This window comes from Phycodurus eques, chromosome 15 (genome assembly GCF_024500275.1).
Source record: "Phycodurus eques isolate BA_2022a chromosome 15, UOR_Pequ_1.1, whole genome shotgun sequence".
Classification (NCBI taxonomy): Eukaryota; Metazoa; Chordata; class Actinopteri; order Syngnathiformes; family Syngnathidae; genus Phycodurus; species Phycodurus eques.
The window spans coordinates 2586733-2607173 of NC_084539.1; the positions used below are offsets into that span (position 1 = coordinate 2586733).

The 20441-nt window shown below is 41.0% G+C and overlaps 1 protein-coding gene across 1 annotated transcript in view; it reads right to left on the bottom strand.

Annotated features, from left to right (window-relative positions):
• The window catches only part of dcc (DCC netrin 1 receptor), a 310603-nt gene that overhangs the window by 25361 nt on the left and 264801 nt on the right, over window positions 1-20441 (bottom strand). The window contains exons 26-27 of the mRNA XM_061698483.1: window positions 13222-13371; window positions 7715-8023 (exon numbers count right to left, since the gene is read on the bottom strand). Of these exons, the coding sequence (XP_061554467.1) occupies window positions 7715-8023; window positions 13222-13371 (459 nt within the window). The remainder of the gene's footprint in view (window positions 1-7714; window positions 8024-13221; window positions 13372-20441) is intronic.

Below are 20441 nucleotides of genomic sequence, written 5' to 3' on the forward strand. Positions count from 1 at the left end.
GGACGAAAAGTATTCAGACCCCCTTAGAATTTTCACTCTTTGTTATTTTGCAGCCATTTGCTAAAATAATTTAAAATCATTTTTTTCCTCATTAGTGTCCACACAGGACCCCATATTGACAGAAAAAAACAGAATTGTTGACATTTTTGCAGATTTATTAAAAAAAAGAAAAACTGAAATATTCATATACAATATCCATATCTCCTCATTTTCTGTGAAAATATGCCACCAATGGGCTTTCAGCAGAGGACAGAGCAATCTGATTGAATGCCTCCAAATGTAGCAGAACAAAAATGAATTGTATGACACTTCTGCACACTGTTGTCAGACCAAATTCACTGAACTGAGTTCTACAAATAAGACTTTCTGGATAATCCACAATGCATTGCAGCAATATAGTGCTGTAGGTTCCATATCCACAGTAGAAAAAAAACAAAAAACAAAGACAGTTTTATGGTGTCTGACTCAGCCTCAGGGGGTTTGTCAGTGAAAGGTGGAGGCGGGGGGAGATTGGCGGCTTGTCTGGTAAGGTAGGTGGATATATTTACCAGACACGTCAGACGGAAGGTGTGAAATGACTGCCAGGGGTCACGTCAGTGCTGGCTGTCTGTTTTTTTTCAGGGCTGAGGTGAAAGATGGAGAGATATAAACCGCTATGAAGTGAAGATGGAGGGGGAGGGGTTATTGATCCTGAGGATGGTTTGAAGTAAATACAGTAAAAGATTTAAAAGTATCTTCAAGGAGACATCGCATCTCCAGAGGAATAGTCAACTTCACCAACTCACAGAGGAGTTTGGCATTTCCTTGTCCTCAGCTTCTGCATATTTCTGATGTCTCTGTTTGATTTGTCCATCCACTTTCTATACCCCATTATGGTTGCGAGTGGCTGCAGCCTATCCCAGATAATTTGGTCACCAGGTACGGCAACCAGTGTCACATACTGGATCGACAAACGAAACATTCACACTGACTTGATTTTTTTTTTTTTTACTAAATATTTCTTTTCAGTTGTATGACAGTTAAGTGTGTACAAATGTTACTTGATATGTAACTGCTTTCTTATATTATCATCTCAACGAGAGCTGGCATTTAACAGGCCAAGCAAATATTACATGTACCACCACAAGTTTTGTATTGATAGTATATGGAGATATGTTTTTTCATAAAAATCTAATTAAAGCACGGATGTGTCCGGTGTCAATTAACCAATCTGCCAGCAACTTATTCAACAGCCTAGTTTCCATAAAAATCTGTATCATTACAATACTGTTTGCCAACAGTATGCATGTTCATGTCATATCACTTTGCATGAGGATTTCTAATAAAACCCCATTGTCAAGCTATGTCAGGTTGTACAATATCTGGTTTGAGTCATGGGTCACAATGTTATGAATTCATGGGCACTACAATGGAAATGGAAATGAGATATGTGGAGAAGGCATGGAAACAGCTCTTTGCATCCATCTGTATTACTCTTGCAGGTTGAAAAATAACAAAAACAAAAAGTAGGCAATTGCCTGTCAGGAAAACAGGAGCATAATTTGCTATCGCATTTTGATATGCATATTTAAGAAGTCTATGATGGCGAGACCAAGACTGATTTCCGTACCCTGTGGTTAGAATTTACACACTGCTCCAGACTGATGATGATAGAAACCTCCTGACCTTACGTCACAACATCAGGCTGAATGTAAAATGAAATGCACAGGTATTCTGTGCATTTGTCAAAATGCTGCAGAAAATATTTCATAATAGCACAGCCGAGGTGGGATTAAACACACAGCAGCCTCTTGTTGTGGCTGAAATGTCTTTGAGACAAATTCAGATGATCCCATTGCAGCTTCCAGCATTAAACTGCACCTTCAAGCCATTCTAAGTGAGCAGCTGCCCACCATTATATTTTGCTCTGCAGATGGGTTTTGGAGTAATCCATCCATCCCTCCCTCCATCCGTCCATTTTCTGGACCGCTTATCCTCACGAGGGTCACGGGCATGCTGGGGCCTTTCCCAGCTGACTCTGACCGAGAGGGGGGGTACCCCATGAACTGATCTCCAGCCAATCGCAGGCCACATCAACCAATAACTATTCGCACACATCTATGGGCAATTTAGAGTTTTCAATTAACCTACCAAGCATGTTTTTGGAATGTGGGAGGAAATTGGAATATCCAGAGAAAACCCATGTCGTTGCGTTGTGGCGTTTGCAATTGTTCTGACCTGTCTCGGCCACCGTATTGTTCAGACTAGTCGACTAGTCCAAAATGATGAGTTGCTAGTCACGTGTTTTTGGCTTGAGGAAGATGGCCCATCACCTTCGTTGATTTGAATTGTCTTCTATTTCTAAACGGGCAACTTTGGTGAGGGAGAACGGGTAAAGTGGAAAAAAGCCGGGCTCCAATTGGATTTTGGACAATTTTTCGCCACACATGCACTATCAAAGTGGAAGGAGAGCGAGGAATAATTCCATCGCACACGAAGGTCGTTGTTTATTTGCAAACAATGCCAATTCCCACTATGCCTGCTGGTCAAGTTGTGCAAACATGAACTGGCTGTCCCAGTGCCAAGCACATGGAGCAAGAGTATTTTTTTCTCTGGCTGGATATAACATCACACGAAAGCGGGCGTCTTTCTTTTTTTTTTTAAACCTGTCCTGTTCAGCTGCATGGCCATGCAGAATGATGGATCTGTATGTCTTTGTGCTGGAACAGTTTTGCTGTGCCATAGGGGACTTTGAAAGCGATCGCTCCTTATCTTCCCCTTCCCCTCAGGTCTCATCCTGTCAGCACACTATCATCCTTCACATATCAATAACATAACCCGGTCAGCTTACTTCCACCTCCGCAACATCAACTGACTCCGCCCCTCCCTTACCCCACCTACAGACTAATTTGCACCTGCTCTCATGCAGTGCAGACGTTTTTTTGCTCACTCTGCTTGCTTCGCCTCAGTTTACATTTTTCTTGCTTGATAAGCTTGTTTTTCTTCTTCCAAAGAAATTAGAAGCAGTGATTCCTGGATATTTTTAAACCTGTGGGACTGTACTTTTTTTTTTAGGTAGTCAGTTGTTGCCATATTCCAATATTTTTTGATACCCCCTCGCTATTACGTGCATGTGGCCTGCTAATTAGCATAAGCCAGCTATAAGCAACAACACCAGCAACAAGATGCCTCCTTTTCCACTGAAGACTATTGCTCACTTCAGTTAAGCAAGATTCCTAAAGTCTTAAAATAGCCCCCCTTGAGCATCTTCGAAAAAATTGAACGCTTAACACTTCCATGTTAGCAAGCAATAGACCGATCTCAAATCTCCCTTTCATAGCCAAGATTGTCGAGTCAACTCAGCAATTTATTGAACTTAAATGGACTTTTTGACGAATTTCAGTCAGGTTTCCGAACTCATCACAGTACAGAATCAGAGCTTATTAATGTGCTAAATGACATAAGGTTGAATACTGACTGGCGACAGGTGACAATTCTGGTCTTGTTGGATCTCAGTGCGGTTTTGTTACGGTAGAACATAATATACCGCTGAACAGTTTGAAAACGTGGGTAGGACTTAACTGAATAGTCCTTAAATGGTTCAGGTCCTACCTGGAAGAAAGGAGTTACAGTATTTCGTTCAATCTCATCGAACGGCAATGACCTATGGAGTCCCTCAAGGGTCAGGTCTTGGACCCTCCTTTTCAGCCTGTATCTGCTCCCCTTGGAGCACTCTTCAGAACCTTAATGTTGACTATCATAGCTATGCAGATGACACACAGTTATATCTAGCACTGTCTCCAGATGACCACAGTTCAATTTAGGAAAGAAGTGACGTCAGCCCCAAGTGCGAATGGCTTAAAGTCCAGGTAAAAAAATTTTTTTCTCATACTTTTTTTAGAACATTCCCACTTTTAAATGATATTTCTTACACTCTACGCTGTTTTAATTGTATTTTTTTCCTCTTTGTTTTAAATCTATGTAAGCTGTTTTTGTTGTTGTTTTTAAATACTTTTAATCATGTAAAGCACATTGAGTTACCTTGTGTATAAAATGCAGGACATAAATACATTTTTTTAGCTTTGCTTTGGTTATCACCTTGTTGCCTCCCATCTTAACTATTGTAACGCTGTCCTCTTTGGCCTCCCTCACAAGTCCCTCCATAAGCTTTGACTAGTCCAGAACTCTGCTGCACATATCATCACCGTAACCCCCACTTTCCATTTCAGCCTTCGGCCGCTCTGCTACCCAGCTCTGGAATTCTTTGCCACCAGACCACTGCAACTCAAAGTCTCTTTCACCACTTTTTAATCTAAACTCAAAACCCACCTAATCAAGATCACCTACTCACTAAATGTACCGCCCTTTAATTTCTTTCTTTGATATAATTCATTTTTTGAACTGTTGTTTATTCATGTACAATGTTGAGGGTTTCTCGAAAAGCGCTTGCAACTATTATTCAATTATGAAGTTTAAAGTGTTTCAGCAGGTTTTTCAACTTCTAGCTACATCATAAGAGAGTCGACCCAATTTGTAGCATTTTGTCCATCTTAAAATATATCCATGGTTCTGTCACTCCCTCCTCTGCACAACAATCCTCTTAAACCGAAAAACAAAACAACAAAATCATTCCTTTCACCATGGGAGTAATTCACCTCAGGATAAACGTAAACAAGACTAAAAACCAATGCAACGGCTCAATTCAGCATCAGTCTTCCTTGTTAGGAGACATTCTGTGGATTCTAAGGGCGGGTGGGGCATGGTGCAGATTTCACGACGGCTCGGAGGGTTTGGGGCTGGTGGAGGCCTTTGATGGCAATTCTTGGGGTCCTTAGATCAGCTGAGAATTGCTGCAGGCTTGCTTTTTCTGTGCAAAAGGTTCCTTGTAGCTGAAAATCAACGTTAATCTGAGGCCACATGGACATGTAAACATAACCATAATGGAAATGCAGACCCACAGACATAGTGGCAATATACACCAACAGAATTCAGGAATGCACTGGACCTATACCATCACACAAGTAGAAACACAGTGATTATTTTGTTTTCTGCTAATAACAGAATAAGAATAACAGCAAAAAACACAAAAGGAAAGGAATATGTTCATTTGTTGAAGGGTAAAGAAATATGACTAATGTTGAAGGACAGTGTTAATGAGTCCTGTTCACAGCTGTTGATTTTGAATATATTATTAGCAGTACTTATTTCATTGCTATTTAGTCTGCAAATCAAGTCTCACACGATTGGGGTACTTGTTGGCGTTTTCAAAATTAAAAGGATTGCTGAAAGTGCAACAGAAATGTTAGATGCCACAAATCGGTCCATGTGCTCAATATCAATTTTGACCAAACTAGAATGACAATTTTTGAATTATTGCTTACCTTTACAAAGGCAGAACAATCCTAATCTGGAAGAACACCAAATTATTCAATTTCACACATACCCACCACTGCATATCCAACTCAAAAAAAGTTTGGGTATTGGGCTTTCGGGTGAAATTTAAGGATGAACTTAAAATGCAAAAACCTGTTGTGAATATAGGTATTGCTGTTGAGCTCATTTTTAAAGAACAGCAAGTTGCGCAAAAAAGTACTGAAACAGTGAACAGTTGGAATTCAAAAGTTTAGAGAAGGTCAAATGAAATGCACCTTGGTATAGTTAGTTTTATGTTAATCTAATTTCACCTGAAAGCCCAATATCCCCATTTTTTTATTTTTTATTTTTATTTTTTAAGTAGTGAAATGTATAACATTTATCTGGATCTGAATTTTGCTCTGCTCTGTATATGCTCCAAAATAGAGGCCTTGCTTGGTCCCAGAGCCACTACTACTTTAGTTGGACATTTCTACATTAACATACAAAGGTGAGAAAAGTTTCATAGCTGTTTTTTTTTTAGGGCTGTGCCAAAAGTGCAAAGTGCAATTTACAACGTATCATCCAACTCCTGCTTATCCTGTTCATGGTCACGGGTGAACAGGAGCCTATTTCGACTGACTTGGGGAAATTTGGGAAAACTACACCAAATCAGTAAGAGCAAGATGCGAACAAGTCATTTTATTCACTTATAAGCATGTATCAAATGGCCACAGTAGAGGGACAAATTTTATTGGAGAGGAGAATTTAGGTGGCAAGACAACGGATTGCTGCAGCAATACCTTGTAGCACTACAAATATCATTACAAATGAAAAAGCAGTAGTGAACAGAAAGCAGTTCATGGATAACTCATAATACAATTTTCAGTTAACTGTTTAATTATTGAATGCTCCTTCAATAACAATAGACTGGGGAGAAAGGAAGGTTAGTCCATACTGGATGCAAACCTTTGCGTGCACATGCATGCACTGCATCCGTCCTGAGTGACTGTGCTGGACGCGGAAGTCAACCAATGTAGTTTAAACAAAGTATTACAAGTACATGAGGAAAAAAAAATCTTCAACAAATTTAAATTGCGGTTGCAGCTAGTAAAGTTTCAATATTTTACAGCAAACATCTGCACATGGATACTGTTGTAAACAAAGGAAAAAAACACCAATGTAAAAAATAAGCAGTGACGGAGATGGATCTGTTCCAAAATGAATTGGGTTCTCCCTAAGTCTGTGTTGCAAGCTGGACACAAAGAGAGGCCTGGTGCCCGTATTCAATCACAGGAAATCCCAAGTTTGACAACCAATAAGCAGCACATAAAAAACATGGTAGGTTATTGCTGATTATTCATCATAGGTTCACAAAACGATATTGTGTTTATAGTTTACAATGCTCAGCAGTGAACTCAGAATTGCCTTTACTATAACTGCCAAAAGTTTTAAACCAATACTATCCATCCATCCGGCGGCACGGTGGACGACTGGTTAGAGCGTCTGCCACACAGTTCTGAGGTCCCGGGTTTAATCCCTGGCCCCGCCTGTGTGGTGTTTGCATGTTCTCCCCGTGCCTGTGTGGGTTTTCTCCGGGCACTCCGGTTTCCTCCCACATCCCAAAAACATGCATGGTAGGTTGATTGACAACTTTAAATTGCCCGTAGGTGTGAATGTGAGTGCGAATGGTTGTTTGTTTATGTGTGGCTCGCAACCAGTTCAGGATGTACCCCGCCTCCTGCCCGATGACAGCTGGGATAGGCTCCAACACGCCCGCGACCCTAGGAGAAGCGGCTCAGAAAATGGATGGATGGATATCCAACACCTCACCGGGGAGGCGTCCGGGAGGCATCCGAATCAGATGCCCCAGCCACCTCATCTGGCTCCTCTCGATGCGGAGGAGCAGCGACTCTACTCTGAGATCCTCCCGGATGACCGAGCTTCTCACCCTATCTCTAAGGGAGAGCCCGGACACCCTGCGGAGGAAACTCATTTCGGCCGCTCGTATCCGGGATCTCGTTCTTTCGGTCACGACCCACGGCTCGTGACCATTGGTAAGGGTAGGAACGTAGATCGACCGGTAAATCGAGAGCTTCGCCTTTCGGCTTAGCTCCTTCTTTACCACAACGGATCAATACAAAGTCGTTTTTACATAGAGTGAATGTGAAAGGTAAAACAATAATGAAAATATCCCTCCATCCATTTTCTGTACCGCTTATCCTCACTAGGGTCACGGGCGTGCTGGAGCCTATCCCAGCTATCTTCGGGCAAGAGGCAGAGTACACCCTGAACTGGTCGCCAGCCAATCGCAGGGCACAATCGCAGGGAGAAAAGGCAATAATAACAATACAAAAAAAAAACTAAAAAAAACTGTACTTACTGGATTGTGGCAGCATGGAGGTGTACACCTTGGGGTCAATGGTGCTCATTGGGGGTGGCAACAGTGGATTGGTGAAGCTTCTCAGTGGGTGAGTTGGTCGCACACATGCAGTTGGTATGGTCCGACTTGCACCTGGCTGGGATTCCTCTGATGCGACAGCGGTAGACGCAGCAGGGGCCCCAGGAACCGGGCCAATGCCTGGAGCGTGTTCTCCAGTGGGCACAGAGGAGCCAGGGAGCAGGGGAGGAGGCTGTTTTGGTGGAGACTGCTGCTGCAGAAGAGGATTGGTGGACGCATCTGTGGATATGACTGAGGAGGAAGCGGCGAAGTCACACAGTTGAAGGTATTGCATTCATGGCAAATGAAATGAGGGGGAAGGATTAGCGTAAGAAAGGAGAAAGGACAAAATATGAGTTCTAATTAAGTACAGAAACAGGAACATTAATTAATTAAATACAGAACTACTGAATAAATCAAACAGACTGTCAACAAACTTGGTAGTAAGCTACAGTGTTTTAGACTTCCATGAAGGCAATGGTTTCAGTTTTAATTAAGTTGGAAACCAATTTACGGTAGTCATCAACACATTTCTCTGTACAGAGTGTTAAATCTTTTTGCAAATATGCATGCATATATTTAAATCCCTAAAATATGGTCTGAAAGCCTCTTCACACAATAGTTAGCACATATATCATTGGGGACTTTGCTCTCAGACTATTATTTTTATTTATGCAACTAACAAAACCTTTGAGAAAGAAACTCGGACTATTTAATGAAATCCGCATCTGTGTCTATATTTGGGAACAATGATCCCAGACAAACCTCAAGCCATAAGAAACCAAAAAGAATAAGAATAAACATTTGCTGAACATTTACTCATAAAACATACGTGTTACCATTTTTTTAGTTTTTGCCTCTATTACATAGTTGGCCAAGCCAACATTGTGTACAATAATGAAGAGTTCCACCACCTCCTGAAGTGGATTCCATTCAGTTTGTTTCACAGGTGTCTTTGTTTGATGGGTGTTTTCCATACACATTTGGTCAAAATTGTTGCCAGCCTTCCATTTAAGAAAAAAAAACCAAAAAAACACCCACAATGGTCACTGAAACAAACTGAAACCAAAAAGAGTAAGAATAAACCTTTGCTGAACATTTACTAATAAAACACACGCACATGCTTCTTTTTTTTTTGTGGTCCAAAAGATTTATTTTTAAAGAAAACACACAGAACAATCTGTTTTGTAAAAAAATTTTTGGTAAAATTTTCGTACCCTTATTATTTTTTTCAAAAGTTTTACAGGCAATGTCTGCATTCAAACGATTTCTAGATGCATTACCTCACCCCTTCATCTTGGCCCTCCAACCAGTGAGCTACGATGAAGTGCTAAGGGGTAGAATTTGGACTGGCCCTAAAGCTACTTGACAGAAAACAACAGATGAGAGCAAACATGAGGAAACATGAGAGAGCCCAGAGAGAAAAAGGGGACCAATAAATGACCAGTGTTCTGCAAACACCTTTGCTGTCAACCGTTTTTTTTCAGGCAACACCTTTGTGAGCCATACTGTGAATGATAAGTCATTGTTGAGTGGAAGAGCCAAGTTCAGACATCTCGAAAGTCCGGTTAAGTATTTTTATTTTTTTTGGTGTGTGTGTATTTAAAATGCATTCTCCCCAAAAGCTGCACATTCCATCAATCTTTTTTGTTTTTGCAAGATCAGTTATTTTTAGACTTTCCACCGATTTTATCAGGCTGATCGGTATCGGCCGATATTTAGCATTTTACGCTGATCGGGTTTAATGTCATAATTCGCCGATCCGATCAATGACGTCATTGATCGGCTCCGCAAAAGACATTTACTTCGCGTCGCCATCGTACACAGTATATTTGCATCCAAAAGCTAGTTTATTTTTAGCTTTGTCGCGTGTCTTTTGACGTTGTATTAGAAATATCTGACGGCCAATAAAGTTATTTTAAAAAAAACAACAACCAAAAAACATGTCGGCGGTGTGCAACAGACAACACGTCTGAGTCAGACAACATGTAATGCCCGACTCAGACTACAAGACAAATTTGCTCTTTCACGATTGCACTGTCAGACTTGTATTCCGATACCACCGCATCCCGTTTTTTTACGATCATTAGGCTTTATCTTGTCAACTCAAACGCGACTGGATACACTCGTTATCGTGGCGACGACAACAAGAGTGGATCGCGCCGACTTTGTATTATAAGGACAAAATGGGGAAAAATGTGTGTTGCTGGTCACTGCTCAGGACAGGAGAGGACGTTCGTTTAAGGCCTGCTTGAGGAATGTGCCCGTACTTTGAATACGATACGGCTCGCAAGCAGGCAACAAAAAGTTATGTATCCTAGCAAGCTAGTGCTAGCACCAGCATGGCTTGTTTATATTCATGTGGTGCTTTGCATTGACTATATGGCTAAGTTCAGGCGTGTAAAAGGTAGGATATGAGAATGAGCCACGTGCGCACTTTTTTAAGTGGCCTGTGACTCCTTAAGGATTTTCTACAGGAGTGCCTACGCACAGTTTGATAGCTCTAATTATTATTTTTTTTGTTCGAAGACATTTTCGGCTTTTGTGCGTGCATATACTTTCTGTTACCAAACCCTTCTTCTACAGTAACTTAAACAGTACTTGAACAAACTATTATCCTTGTCTTCTGATTTCAAAACCAGTTATCCCTCAATTTGTTGTGTAATGGTAATAATATGATTTGGTGATGAAATATTTATATGGTTTCACTGTTCTAACGGCCATGTGAGGGAAATCCTAACTACAATGCGGCCCGAGACAAAAATGAGTTTGACACCCCTGCTCTAACCAGTCATCCATTTTCTATAGTGTAGCGCTTATCCTGTTCATGCTAATCACACTCACATTCAAGTGAACTACCAGTAACCAACATTTCATGGGATGGTTTGTGTGTGCACCTAATGAACATTTGTTACATGTTCACTCCTTTATCTCTGGTAATGATGCAAATTGTCATATATGACCAAAAAAAGAAAAAAAAAAACCTTGCATGTTTCCTATTTCGACTTATTGAGCACTCAAATGAAAAAATGCTTGTCTGTCTTTTTGTCCACCTGGTGATTGACTGCTGATTTGTTCATGGTTCACCCAACAACAAATGGGACGCGCTCCATTTTAGAGTAAGTGGTGGTCCGACTAAAATTTTTTCTAAAAATCCATCAAAACTACAAAGAAGCACAGTGGCAGCTTAAAAACTCCACTGTGGCACAGTTAAACTGTTCCGGCTTAGAAGGGATACAGATCCTGCTTTTTGTTTAACCTAACAGCCGAACAGGACAAAAAAAAACAAAACAAAAAAAAAAACAACAAAATAACAGCAACAATAACAAAAAGTACAGTAAGTGGCGTTCGGGTAAGTGGTACAGAAATGGATCAGTGGATGGAGTAAAACTAATTATTAGATGGTAAAAAATGTGGAGGTTAAAAAAAAGTGACCGACGACGACACAGAATAATTCATTATATTTCTATTTTGAGTAGATCTTACCTCAAGTAAACAAATGAATCAAATATACATCATGTCTGTGGACTGCACACTAAATTACTTCAGGCTGTGTTTTTTCCCTGTACATTTAGCTTAAATCAATTTTGGTCAAGTTGGACAGAAATTTAAATGATTCAGTTTTAAATTGTATTCAAGAATTGTCTGTCGTCATCCCCATTATTAAGACGACAGCATAGAGAAATGAATGAGAGGTGGCTGAGAAAGCCCTTAAAACCAACCTGGGGTCAAACTGGGAGAGTGTGCACTTTCCACACCACATCGATGTTAGCCAGCTAAAGTCAAAGTCTGAAATGATGACTTGTGATAACTTGCACAATAAAGCACCCACAGCCTGAGGCTTTTTACAATATACTGGTAAGATCATCACAACCACTATCTTAACCACACAAACCACACTGTGCTATGTTTTTATAGTGTAGATTACGAAATAGTAATTCATTCATTCAACACGATCTCAATTTCAATGTTGTTACACATCACACAAGCTTCCGTTTCCAAGTAGAAAACAATAATAACGCATTGCGCTAGATCAGAGATGGGCAATTTTGATGAACGCGAGGGCCAAATCTGTTTTACCCATTCCCCCAAGACCAATACTATGAACATGTAGAGTTAGGACTTTTTACATTCATGAAAAACTAAAATATACAGGTGGTTACCTGTCATAAAACAAAAATTTAAAATAGGAGACGATGCAGCATTATGAAGTGTTTTAATGTAGACTTTTCAGTAGGCATTATTTATTTTAGCCTTTGGAACAGGAATGAGGAATTTAAAACTGAATTCACGTCATTCAAGTTGGGCTGGCTCACTAGGAGTCTCTGAGAAGTTAAACATTTCTCAATCATGAAATATAAGCACTAAAACTATTTTTTCATGCTCAAGAATGCAAATAAATTCTTATACCAGTCGGTACACGAAGGGCCCCATTTTCGTGACCGGCTTAAATCCGGCACGCCGGGCTGCGTAGATCTGCACCGAAGCGGGTTAGACCGGGTTTTTTTGTAAATTGGCAGATGCGCACGAGCCGGTGTATTTAAAAAAGGTCAGTTTGCGTCGCTGTGAAGACAACCGTCTACATTTACCGCCAATCAAATCGGCTTTTCTCATTCCCTTTAAATGCGGCGCAATGACAGTCTTGCATGGAGACATCTCTGTGCCGAAGAGGACGCAGCAATCCGTGCGTGACTGGAGCGTTGTCACTGGCAGTGTGGCAACAGACAACTTGAGCGGGCACCCTCATTAAATACAGAATGCGCTGGTGATAATTGCTGAGGACATAAATATGTCCGCAGACCGCATGTATTTATCCCCACCCAGATAGTTCTTGCATGCAGTTTAGAAAGTTCACCGATAATGTCATTCATAATTTATCGTTAAAGTATTTTGGGTGGTTAAAAAGCATGCACATACTGGCGTATTCACCATCAGAGGATCATAAAAACATGTTAATTTAGGGCAGCTGTGGCATTACCCTTACGACATGCGCCCTGTGGCTGAGAACACATTGTACTGATGAGTAGATGACTCCTGACCCAAGCGTTCTTGCCGACTGGCTGTGGGTGGCGTCTGCCAAGTTTCCCCAATTTATCGATATCCCGCTGTGCGTGGACCTGATTCTCATTGGGCATCCATCTATTGCGGAGTGCATTGAGCGGGGGAGGGGACCGCCAGTTGCCCATGCCTGCGATAGATCCGGTTGTTGAACCATGTTGTTTTTGGTTGAAAACAGATTGCTTTAAGAGGGGATGCTCTTAACATGACCCAAACGGTTTATGTTGTACGATGAGTTGATGTCAAAATACAAAAGAGAAGAAAAGGAAGTCTGATTAATAGCTCCAAATGTGTATGATATGCTTTTAATGTATTTGTTTTGTAGTCTAGTAGTACTAATTTAAGAAAGTTGTTTTGTGTTTGTGACATCCCATGACCTTTTGTGGTTTTACCTGGCGTGTATCCTCTGTCCACAGTCAGGCTAGAGAAAGGCATCGGTCTTAGGCTGAATTTGTTGTGGGTGAAGCTGCATGAAGGGGAAGGAAGTATACCGGGATACTGAGCGGAATCAAGAGATGGCACTGGAATGGCACTGACCACCGCTGAAAAAGAAAAGAACAGTGGTCAGTAAGTACGTAGCGCATACCATTATGCAATATGGTTCATCCAGTTTCAGTGAGTTTGCTGCTGCTGCTGCTGCTGCTGCTATGTGATGCTAATGAAACAGAATGAAGGAAGTTTACATATTTTTGCATACAAAATACATTTTGGAATGATAAGTGAAAATTTAAATGAGCCATGTCAAAAATGAATGAGACTAAAAACTGTATATACAGCACCTCACTACGCAAGGTCTATTGCACTTAAAAAAAAAAACAAATGTTGGTCAAATGTTTCACTATTATTACATTACAAAGCAGAATTGTATAGAAAGTAAGGAGGGATTTTGCTCGTCTTGTATTTCTATTATAGCGGCACGGTCTTATAATCTCATCGAGACCACATTCTTAATATTCAATCAATACATGTTGGGTGCCATCCGCAACAATGAAATGTAATGTAATGAGAAAATACTATTTTAAAAACAAAGCTTCAAAGTCTTGAAAGCATCATACCCTAAAAGCGTTGCAATTACACTGTAATTGCAGAAAGGGAGGTTTGTGGGCCTCCCTTGAATCAAGGTCTGATTCCGCTAAACTCTGATCAATACATGCATTGATTGGAAATTATTGATTGGAAGGCAGCAAGGCTGTGATCAGCATCTTTAAAGAGATTAGTGCATTTTGGTGTGCGTGGTTGTGTTTTGTGTAGCCTTTACTTTAGTTTGATTATAGCAGCAAGATGACCACAGATGAGCAAGGGTCATCAATACTGTGACTGACTTAGATTACTGATCAGGAGAGGCAGTGGGGCAGCTGCAGGTTCATGGAGATCTGTGCGTTTCTATGTGTGAGTGAGAGACAGAGAGGGAGACTGAAAGGTTAAAGAGTTAGACAAATGTGACAAGATAAAGATACCCATCAAAGATATTGATGACAAAGGAAAAGCAAAAGAAAATCCATCCATCCATCCATTTTCTCTCCCGCTTCTCCTCACGAGGGTCGCGGGCTGCTGGAACCTATCCCAGGTATCTTCGGGCAGGAGGCGGGGTACACCCTGAACCGGTTGTCAGCCAATCGCAGGGCACATAGAAACAAACAACCATTCCCACTCACATTCACACCTACGAGCAATTTAGAGTCTTCAATTAACCTAGCATGCATGTTTTTGGGATGTGGGAGGAAACCGGAGTGCCCGGAGAAAACCCACCCAGGCACATATAATCTTTAAATTAAAATGTATCAAATCAGATATTTGGGGCTCCACAGAAAGAACCCATCGTTGCCTTTAAACAGAGTAAATGCAAAGAATAAATAGTAGATTTCTCTCTCTAAAGGTACTGTTGAAATTGAAAATCATTGGCTTCGATCGGATAAACAAATTTGCCTTTGGATGCCTTTAAGAAACAACAAATCTATAATTTCTTATAATTCATTACAAATTATAACTACTTCATTCTGCAGTTAATAATTCCAAATTTACCACTCAGTGCTAGTCCCAAGCCTGGATAAAAATAGAGAGTTGGATTCAGGAAGTGTCGGCACGGTGGACGACTGGTGAGAAAATCTGCCGCACAGTTCTGAGGACCGGGGTTCAAATCCCGGCCCCGCCTGTGTGGAGTTTGCATGTTCTCCCCGTGCTTGCGTGGGTTTTCTCAGGGCACTCCGGTTTCCTCCCACATCCCAAAAACATGCATGCTGGGTTGATTGACAACACTAAATTTCTAAACACTAAAAAGGTACGAATGTGAGTGCGAATGGATGTTTGATTATATGTGCTAGCGACCAGTTCAGGGTGTACCCCGCCTTTCGCCCGAAGATGACTGTGATGGGCTCTAGCACCCCCCGACCCTAGTTGGGATAAGCAGAAAAGAAAATAGATGGATGCACGGATTCAGAAAGTCATAGGGTTAGGGACATAAAACCAATGCCAAAATGTACAGTGGGTACGTATTCAGACCCCCTTCAATTTCTCACTCTTTGTTATACTGCAGCCATTTGCTAAAATCATTTAAGTTTCTTTTTCATCATTAATGTACACACAGCACCCCATACTGATGGAAAAAAATCGGAATTTTTGAAATTTTTGCAGATTTATTAAAAAAGAAAAACTGAAATATCACACAGCCAGAAGTATTCAGACCCTTTGCTGTGACACTCATATATTTAACTCGGGTGCTGTCCATTTCTTCTCATCATCCTTGAGATGGTTCTACACCTTCATTGGGGTCCAGCTGTGTTTGATTATACTGATTGGACTTGATTAGGAAAGCCACACACCTGCCTATAGAAGACCTTACAGCTCACAGTGCATGTCAGAGCAAATGAGAATCATGAGGTCAAAGGAACTGCCTGAAGAGCTCAGAGACAGAATTGTGGCATGGCACAGATCTGGCCAAGGTTACAAAAAAGATTCTGCTGCACATAAGGTTCCGAAGAGCACAGTGGCTTCCATAATCCTGAAATTGAAGACATTTGGGACAATCAGAACCCTTCCGAGAGCAGGGAAATTTGAGCAATGGGGGGAGAAGAGCCTTGGTGAGAGAGGTAAAGAAGAACACAAAGATCACTGTGGCTGAGCTCCAGAGGTGCTGTCAGGAGATGGGAGAAAGTTCTAGAAAGTCAACCATCACTGCAGCCCACGACCAGTCAGGGCTTTATGGCCTCTCCTCAGTGCAAGAAAAAAACAAACACCTGAACGACTCCAAGATGGTGAGAAATAAGATTCTCAGGTCTGATGAGACCAAGATAGAACATTTTGGCCTTACTTCTAAGCAGTATGTGTGGAGAAAACCAGGCACTGCTCATCACCTGTCCAATACAATCCCAACAGTGAAGCATGTTGGTGACAGCATCATGCTGTGGGGGTGTTTTTCAGCAGGATCAGGCAGTGCCGCCTGAGGGATCGAAGGTCAAGGGCATTCAATGTTGGTTTTTGGCCTTGCTGCTTACATGCAGTGATTTCTCCAGATTCTCTGAACCTTTTGATGCTATTATGAACCGTAGAGGACAAAATCCCTAAATTCCTTGCGATTTTTCGTTGAGGAACATTGTCCTTAAACTGTTGGACTATTTTCTCATGCACTTGTTCACAAAGAGGTGAACCTTGCCCCATCTTTGCTTGTGAATGACTGAGCAATTCAGGGAAGCTCCTTTTCCACCCAATCATGGCACCCACCTGTTCCCTGTTCACCTGTGGGATGTTCCAAACAGGTGTTTGATGAGCATTCCTCAACTTTCTCAGTCTTTTTTGCCTCCTGTGCCAGCTTCTTGTGAACGTTTGCGGCCATAAAATTCGAAGTTCATTATTATCAGTTTGAACATTAAATATTTTGTCTTTGTAGTGTATTCAATTAAATATAGGTTGAACATGATTTGCAAATCATTGTATTCTGTTTTTATTTATGTTTAACACAACATCCCAACTTCATTGGAATTGGGGTTGTACATTAATGAGATTTTATTAAATGGCTACAATATAACAAAGAGTGAAAAATTTAAGGGGGTCTGAATTTTCCGTACCCACTGTTTATGGAAATACAAACGGAGATACAAAAACTAATAAGTACAAATACAAATGGAGAATAAAGCTAGGATGTCAGCCGCAAGCGACCCACAGACACATCGCCCTAAGTCTGTGGACCGACAAGTGGCACCGCATCATGAGTGGGTGCGGCCAAAGAAGATAGCAACAATAACTGGGAGAGGCCGAGCATTATCTTAACTTCATAAAAAACAAACAGTCAGTATTCTGTGTGTGCAGGAAAGCATGTGGTTTGGAAACAAGGCTAAGCAACTGAGTGATGGATATACTGTAAACTCAACTATCGTGGTGCAAGCAAAGATGGAAGGAATGGTTTGGGAAAAATCCCATCTATGGAAATGAAAAACAATCACATTTACAGAAAAAAAAACAACGAAATAATCTTGTTAAGATTAGCCTTAGTTTACACAGTCTCTTCAGTATGTATACTGTACACCACAAACAGGATGTTCATACGAAGAAATTGAATAATTTTGGAAAGATCTGCAAGAGGAAATGGAAAAAGTTGAAAAAATTGAAAGGTGCATTGTTAGTGGGGACCTAAACGGACCTGTAGGAAGAAATAGCAATGTTATCAGCCATTTACTGCAAATGGAGGAAATGGTTTTGGGTAAAGAAACACAGATGGTGAGAGAGTTATTGACTTTGCAATATCCAGTGATAGAGTTGATAGGCAACGCCATCTTCAAGAAGGGACAGAAAAAAACATTCACATAACAATGGCAAAAGTGGAAGTCAAATTGACTTCCTGATGTATCTTAGAAGGGATAGTGTCGAGATAAAAAACTATAATGCCATACTCAAAGACCATGTGCCCGCCTAACATCGTTTGATGGCAATAGACCTTTCAGTAAGAGTCTCCCGAATGCAGAAAAGGAGTAAAGGCAAATGGCTCTAACTGAAAGATGATGAGCGCAAAATATAATTTATAAATAGTGCCTTGGGTGAGATGCATGAAATACATGGTGTTGACCCATGAAGGAATAGAACAAGTACAGTTTTTTTGAAGGCAGGAAAGGGAGTCGTAATTGAGAGCAAAGGCAAGATTTGGCAAAACAAAGACACGTGGTGATTCAATAAATAAGTTCAACCTAAATCAAAGCTCGAAAAGGAAGTGAACTAACTAACTAACTAACATTACCAGATGTATGATGAGTTAGAAACAAAAGATGGCCAAGGGAATAATTAACATTTAGCAAATATTTGAAATAAAAATACTAAAGATGGAACATACAGTACATAAAACAGATGACACTGAAAACCTGCCACTATCCAGCGTTCTTATCGGGAAACACTTTGAGGTGAAACATATTCTGTCATGTTTTTTATTTTTTAAATTTTTTTTAATTGAAGCACAAACAATATGGTGCCATTTTCATCGAAGAAAAAGTTTGCCCTGGCTGCTGTAGCTACAAAGAGACAAGAAACAAGTGAGAAACAAATGGAGAAAGTCTGGATATTCCTAAATCTGGCAGCTCCATTCAGTAGCAATATTCGTACATTTCTCTTCAATTATTAACTCATCATCATCTACAGATCATAATAGCATCAAAAGGTTCAGAGAATCTGGAGAAATAACTACATGGAAGCGGCAAGGCCGAAAACCAACATTGAATGCCCTTGACCTTCAATCCCTCAGGCGGCACTGCATCAAAAACCAACATGAACGTGTAAAGGATATCACCCCATTGCCTCAGGAACACTTCGAAAAACCAATGTCAGTAAATACAGTTCGGCTCTACATCCGTAAGTGCAACTTGAAACTCTCCTATGCAAAACAAAATCCATTTATCAACAACACCCAGAAACGCCGCCGGCTTCTCTGGGCCAGAGCTCATCTAAGATGGACTGATGCAAAGTGGAAAAGTGTTTTGTGGTCCGATGAGTCCACATTTCAAATTGTTTTTGGAAATTGTGGACGTCGTGTTCTCCGGGCCAAAGAGGAAAAGAGCCATTCGGACTGTTATGGGCGCAAAGTTAGAAAGCCAGCATCTGTGATGGTATGGGGCTGTGTTAGTGCGAATGGCATGGGTAACTTACACATCTGTGAAGGCACCATTCATGCTGAAAGGTACATACAGGTTTTGGAGAAACATATGCTGCCATCCAAGCAAGATCTTTTTCATGGACGCCCCTGCTTATTTCAGCAAGACAATGCCAAACCACATTCAGCATGTGTTACAACAGCGTGGCTTCGTAGTGAAAATGTGTGGCGCATTATGAAGCGTAAAATACCACAACGGAGACCCCGGACTGTTGAACAGCTGAAGCTGTACATCAAGCAAGAATGGGAAAGAATTCCTCCTAGAAAGCTTTAACAATTAGCGTCCTCAGTTCCCAAACGTTTATTGAAGGTTGTCAAAATAAAAGGTGATGTAACACAGTGGTAAACATGATACTGTCCCAGCTTTTTTGGAATGTATTGCAGCCATAAAATTATAATTTCATGATTAATTGCTAAAAACAATAACTTTTATCAGTTTGAACATTAAATATCTTGTCTTTGTAGTGTAATCAATTAAATATAGGTTGAACATGATTTGCAAATCATTGTCCATCCATCCATCGATTTTCTGAGTCGCTTCTCCTCACTCGGGTCGCGGGCGTGCTGGAGCCTATGCCAGCGATCATCGGGCAGGAGGCGGTGTACACCCTGAACTGGTTGCCAGCCAATCGCAGGGCACATAGAAACAAACAACCATTCACACTCACAGTCACACCTACGGGCAATTTAGAGTCTTCAATCAACCTACCATGCATGTTTTTGGGCTGCGGGAGGAAACCGGACTGCCCGGAGAAAACCCACGCAAGCACGGGGAGAACATGCAAACTCCACACAGGCGGGGCCAGGGATTGAACCCCGGTCCTCAGAACTGTGAGGCAGACGCTCTAACCCGTCGTCCACTGTGCCGCCACAAATCATTGTATTCTGTTTTTATTTATGTTTAACACAACATCCCAACTTAATTGGAATTGGGGTTGTACTAACAGTATTGCGTCATCACTGTAACAGGTTTAAATCACAAATAGCTTCCAAGCCTTAAAATGAAACAAAGCCACACGGTCATGACTCACATGAATCAAATTGATGAGGACAGCGAGACTAGCTAATGGAAAACCACCTGACAGAAGTAGTTTGGAAAAAAAGATAGCAATAGAATGACAAAATGAATAAGAGGGGAAGTTGAGGACAGGTCTATGTGTGGGAAGCCTGAAGGTGTTCCTGACTCTGGGTGACCCATATATCACAAGCACACTTATACGAACAGCCACGATTGGATGTCATGTTGCAAAAAATAAATAAGTCACCCACTGACTCACACGTTCCAAAAATAACAACTGGGCTATAATTTGTCTGCTGATATAACCTGATTGCATTTCTTAAAAGAGCAAAACCAGATGGTGAAAATGTCAATCAGATACTGTAAAGGAGGACAGGAATCCTTGCAGATACACCGAGAGAGAGTGCGAGCAACACAATTTGATGTTGAATCTTTCAGCCCAGAGTGAGGTGGCAAACAATCCTCAA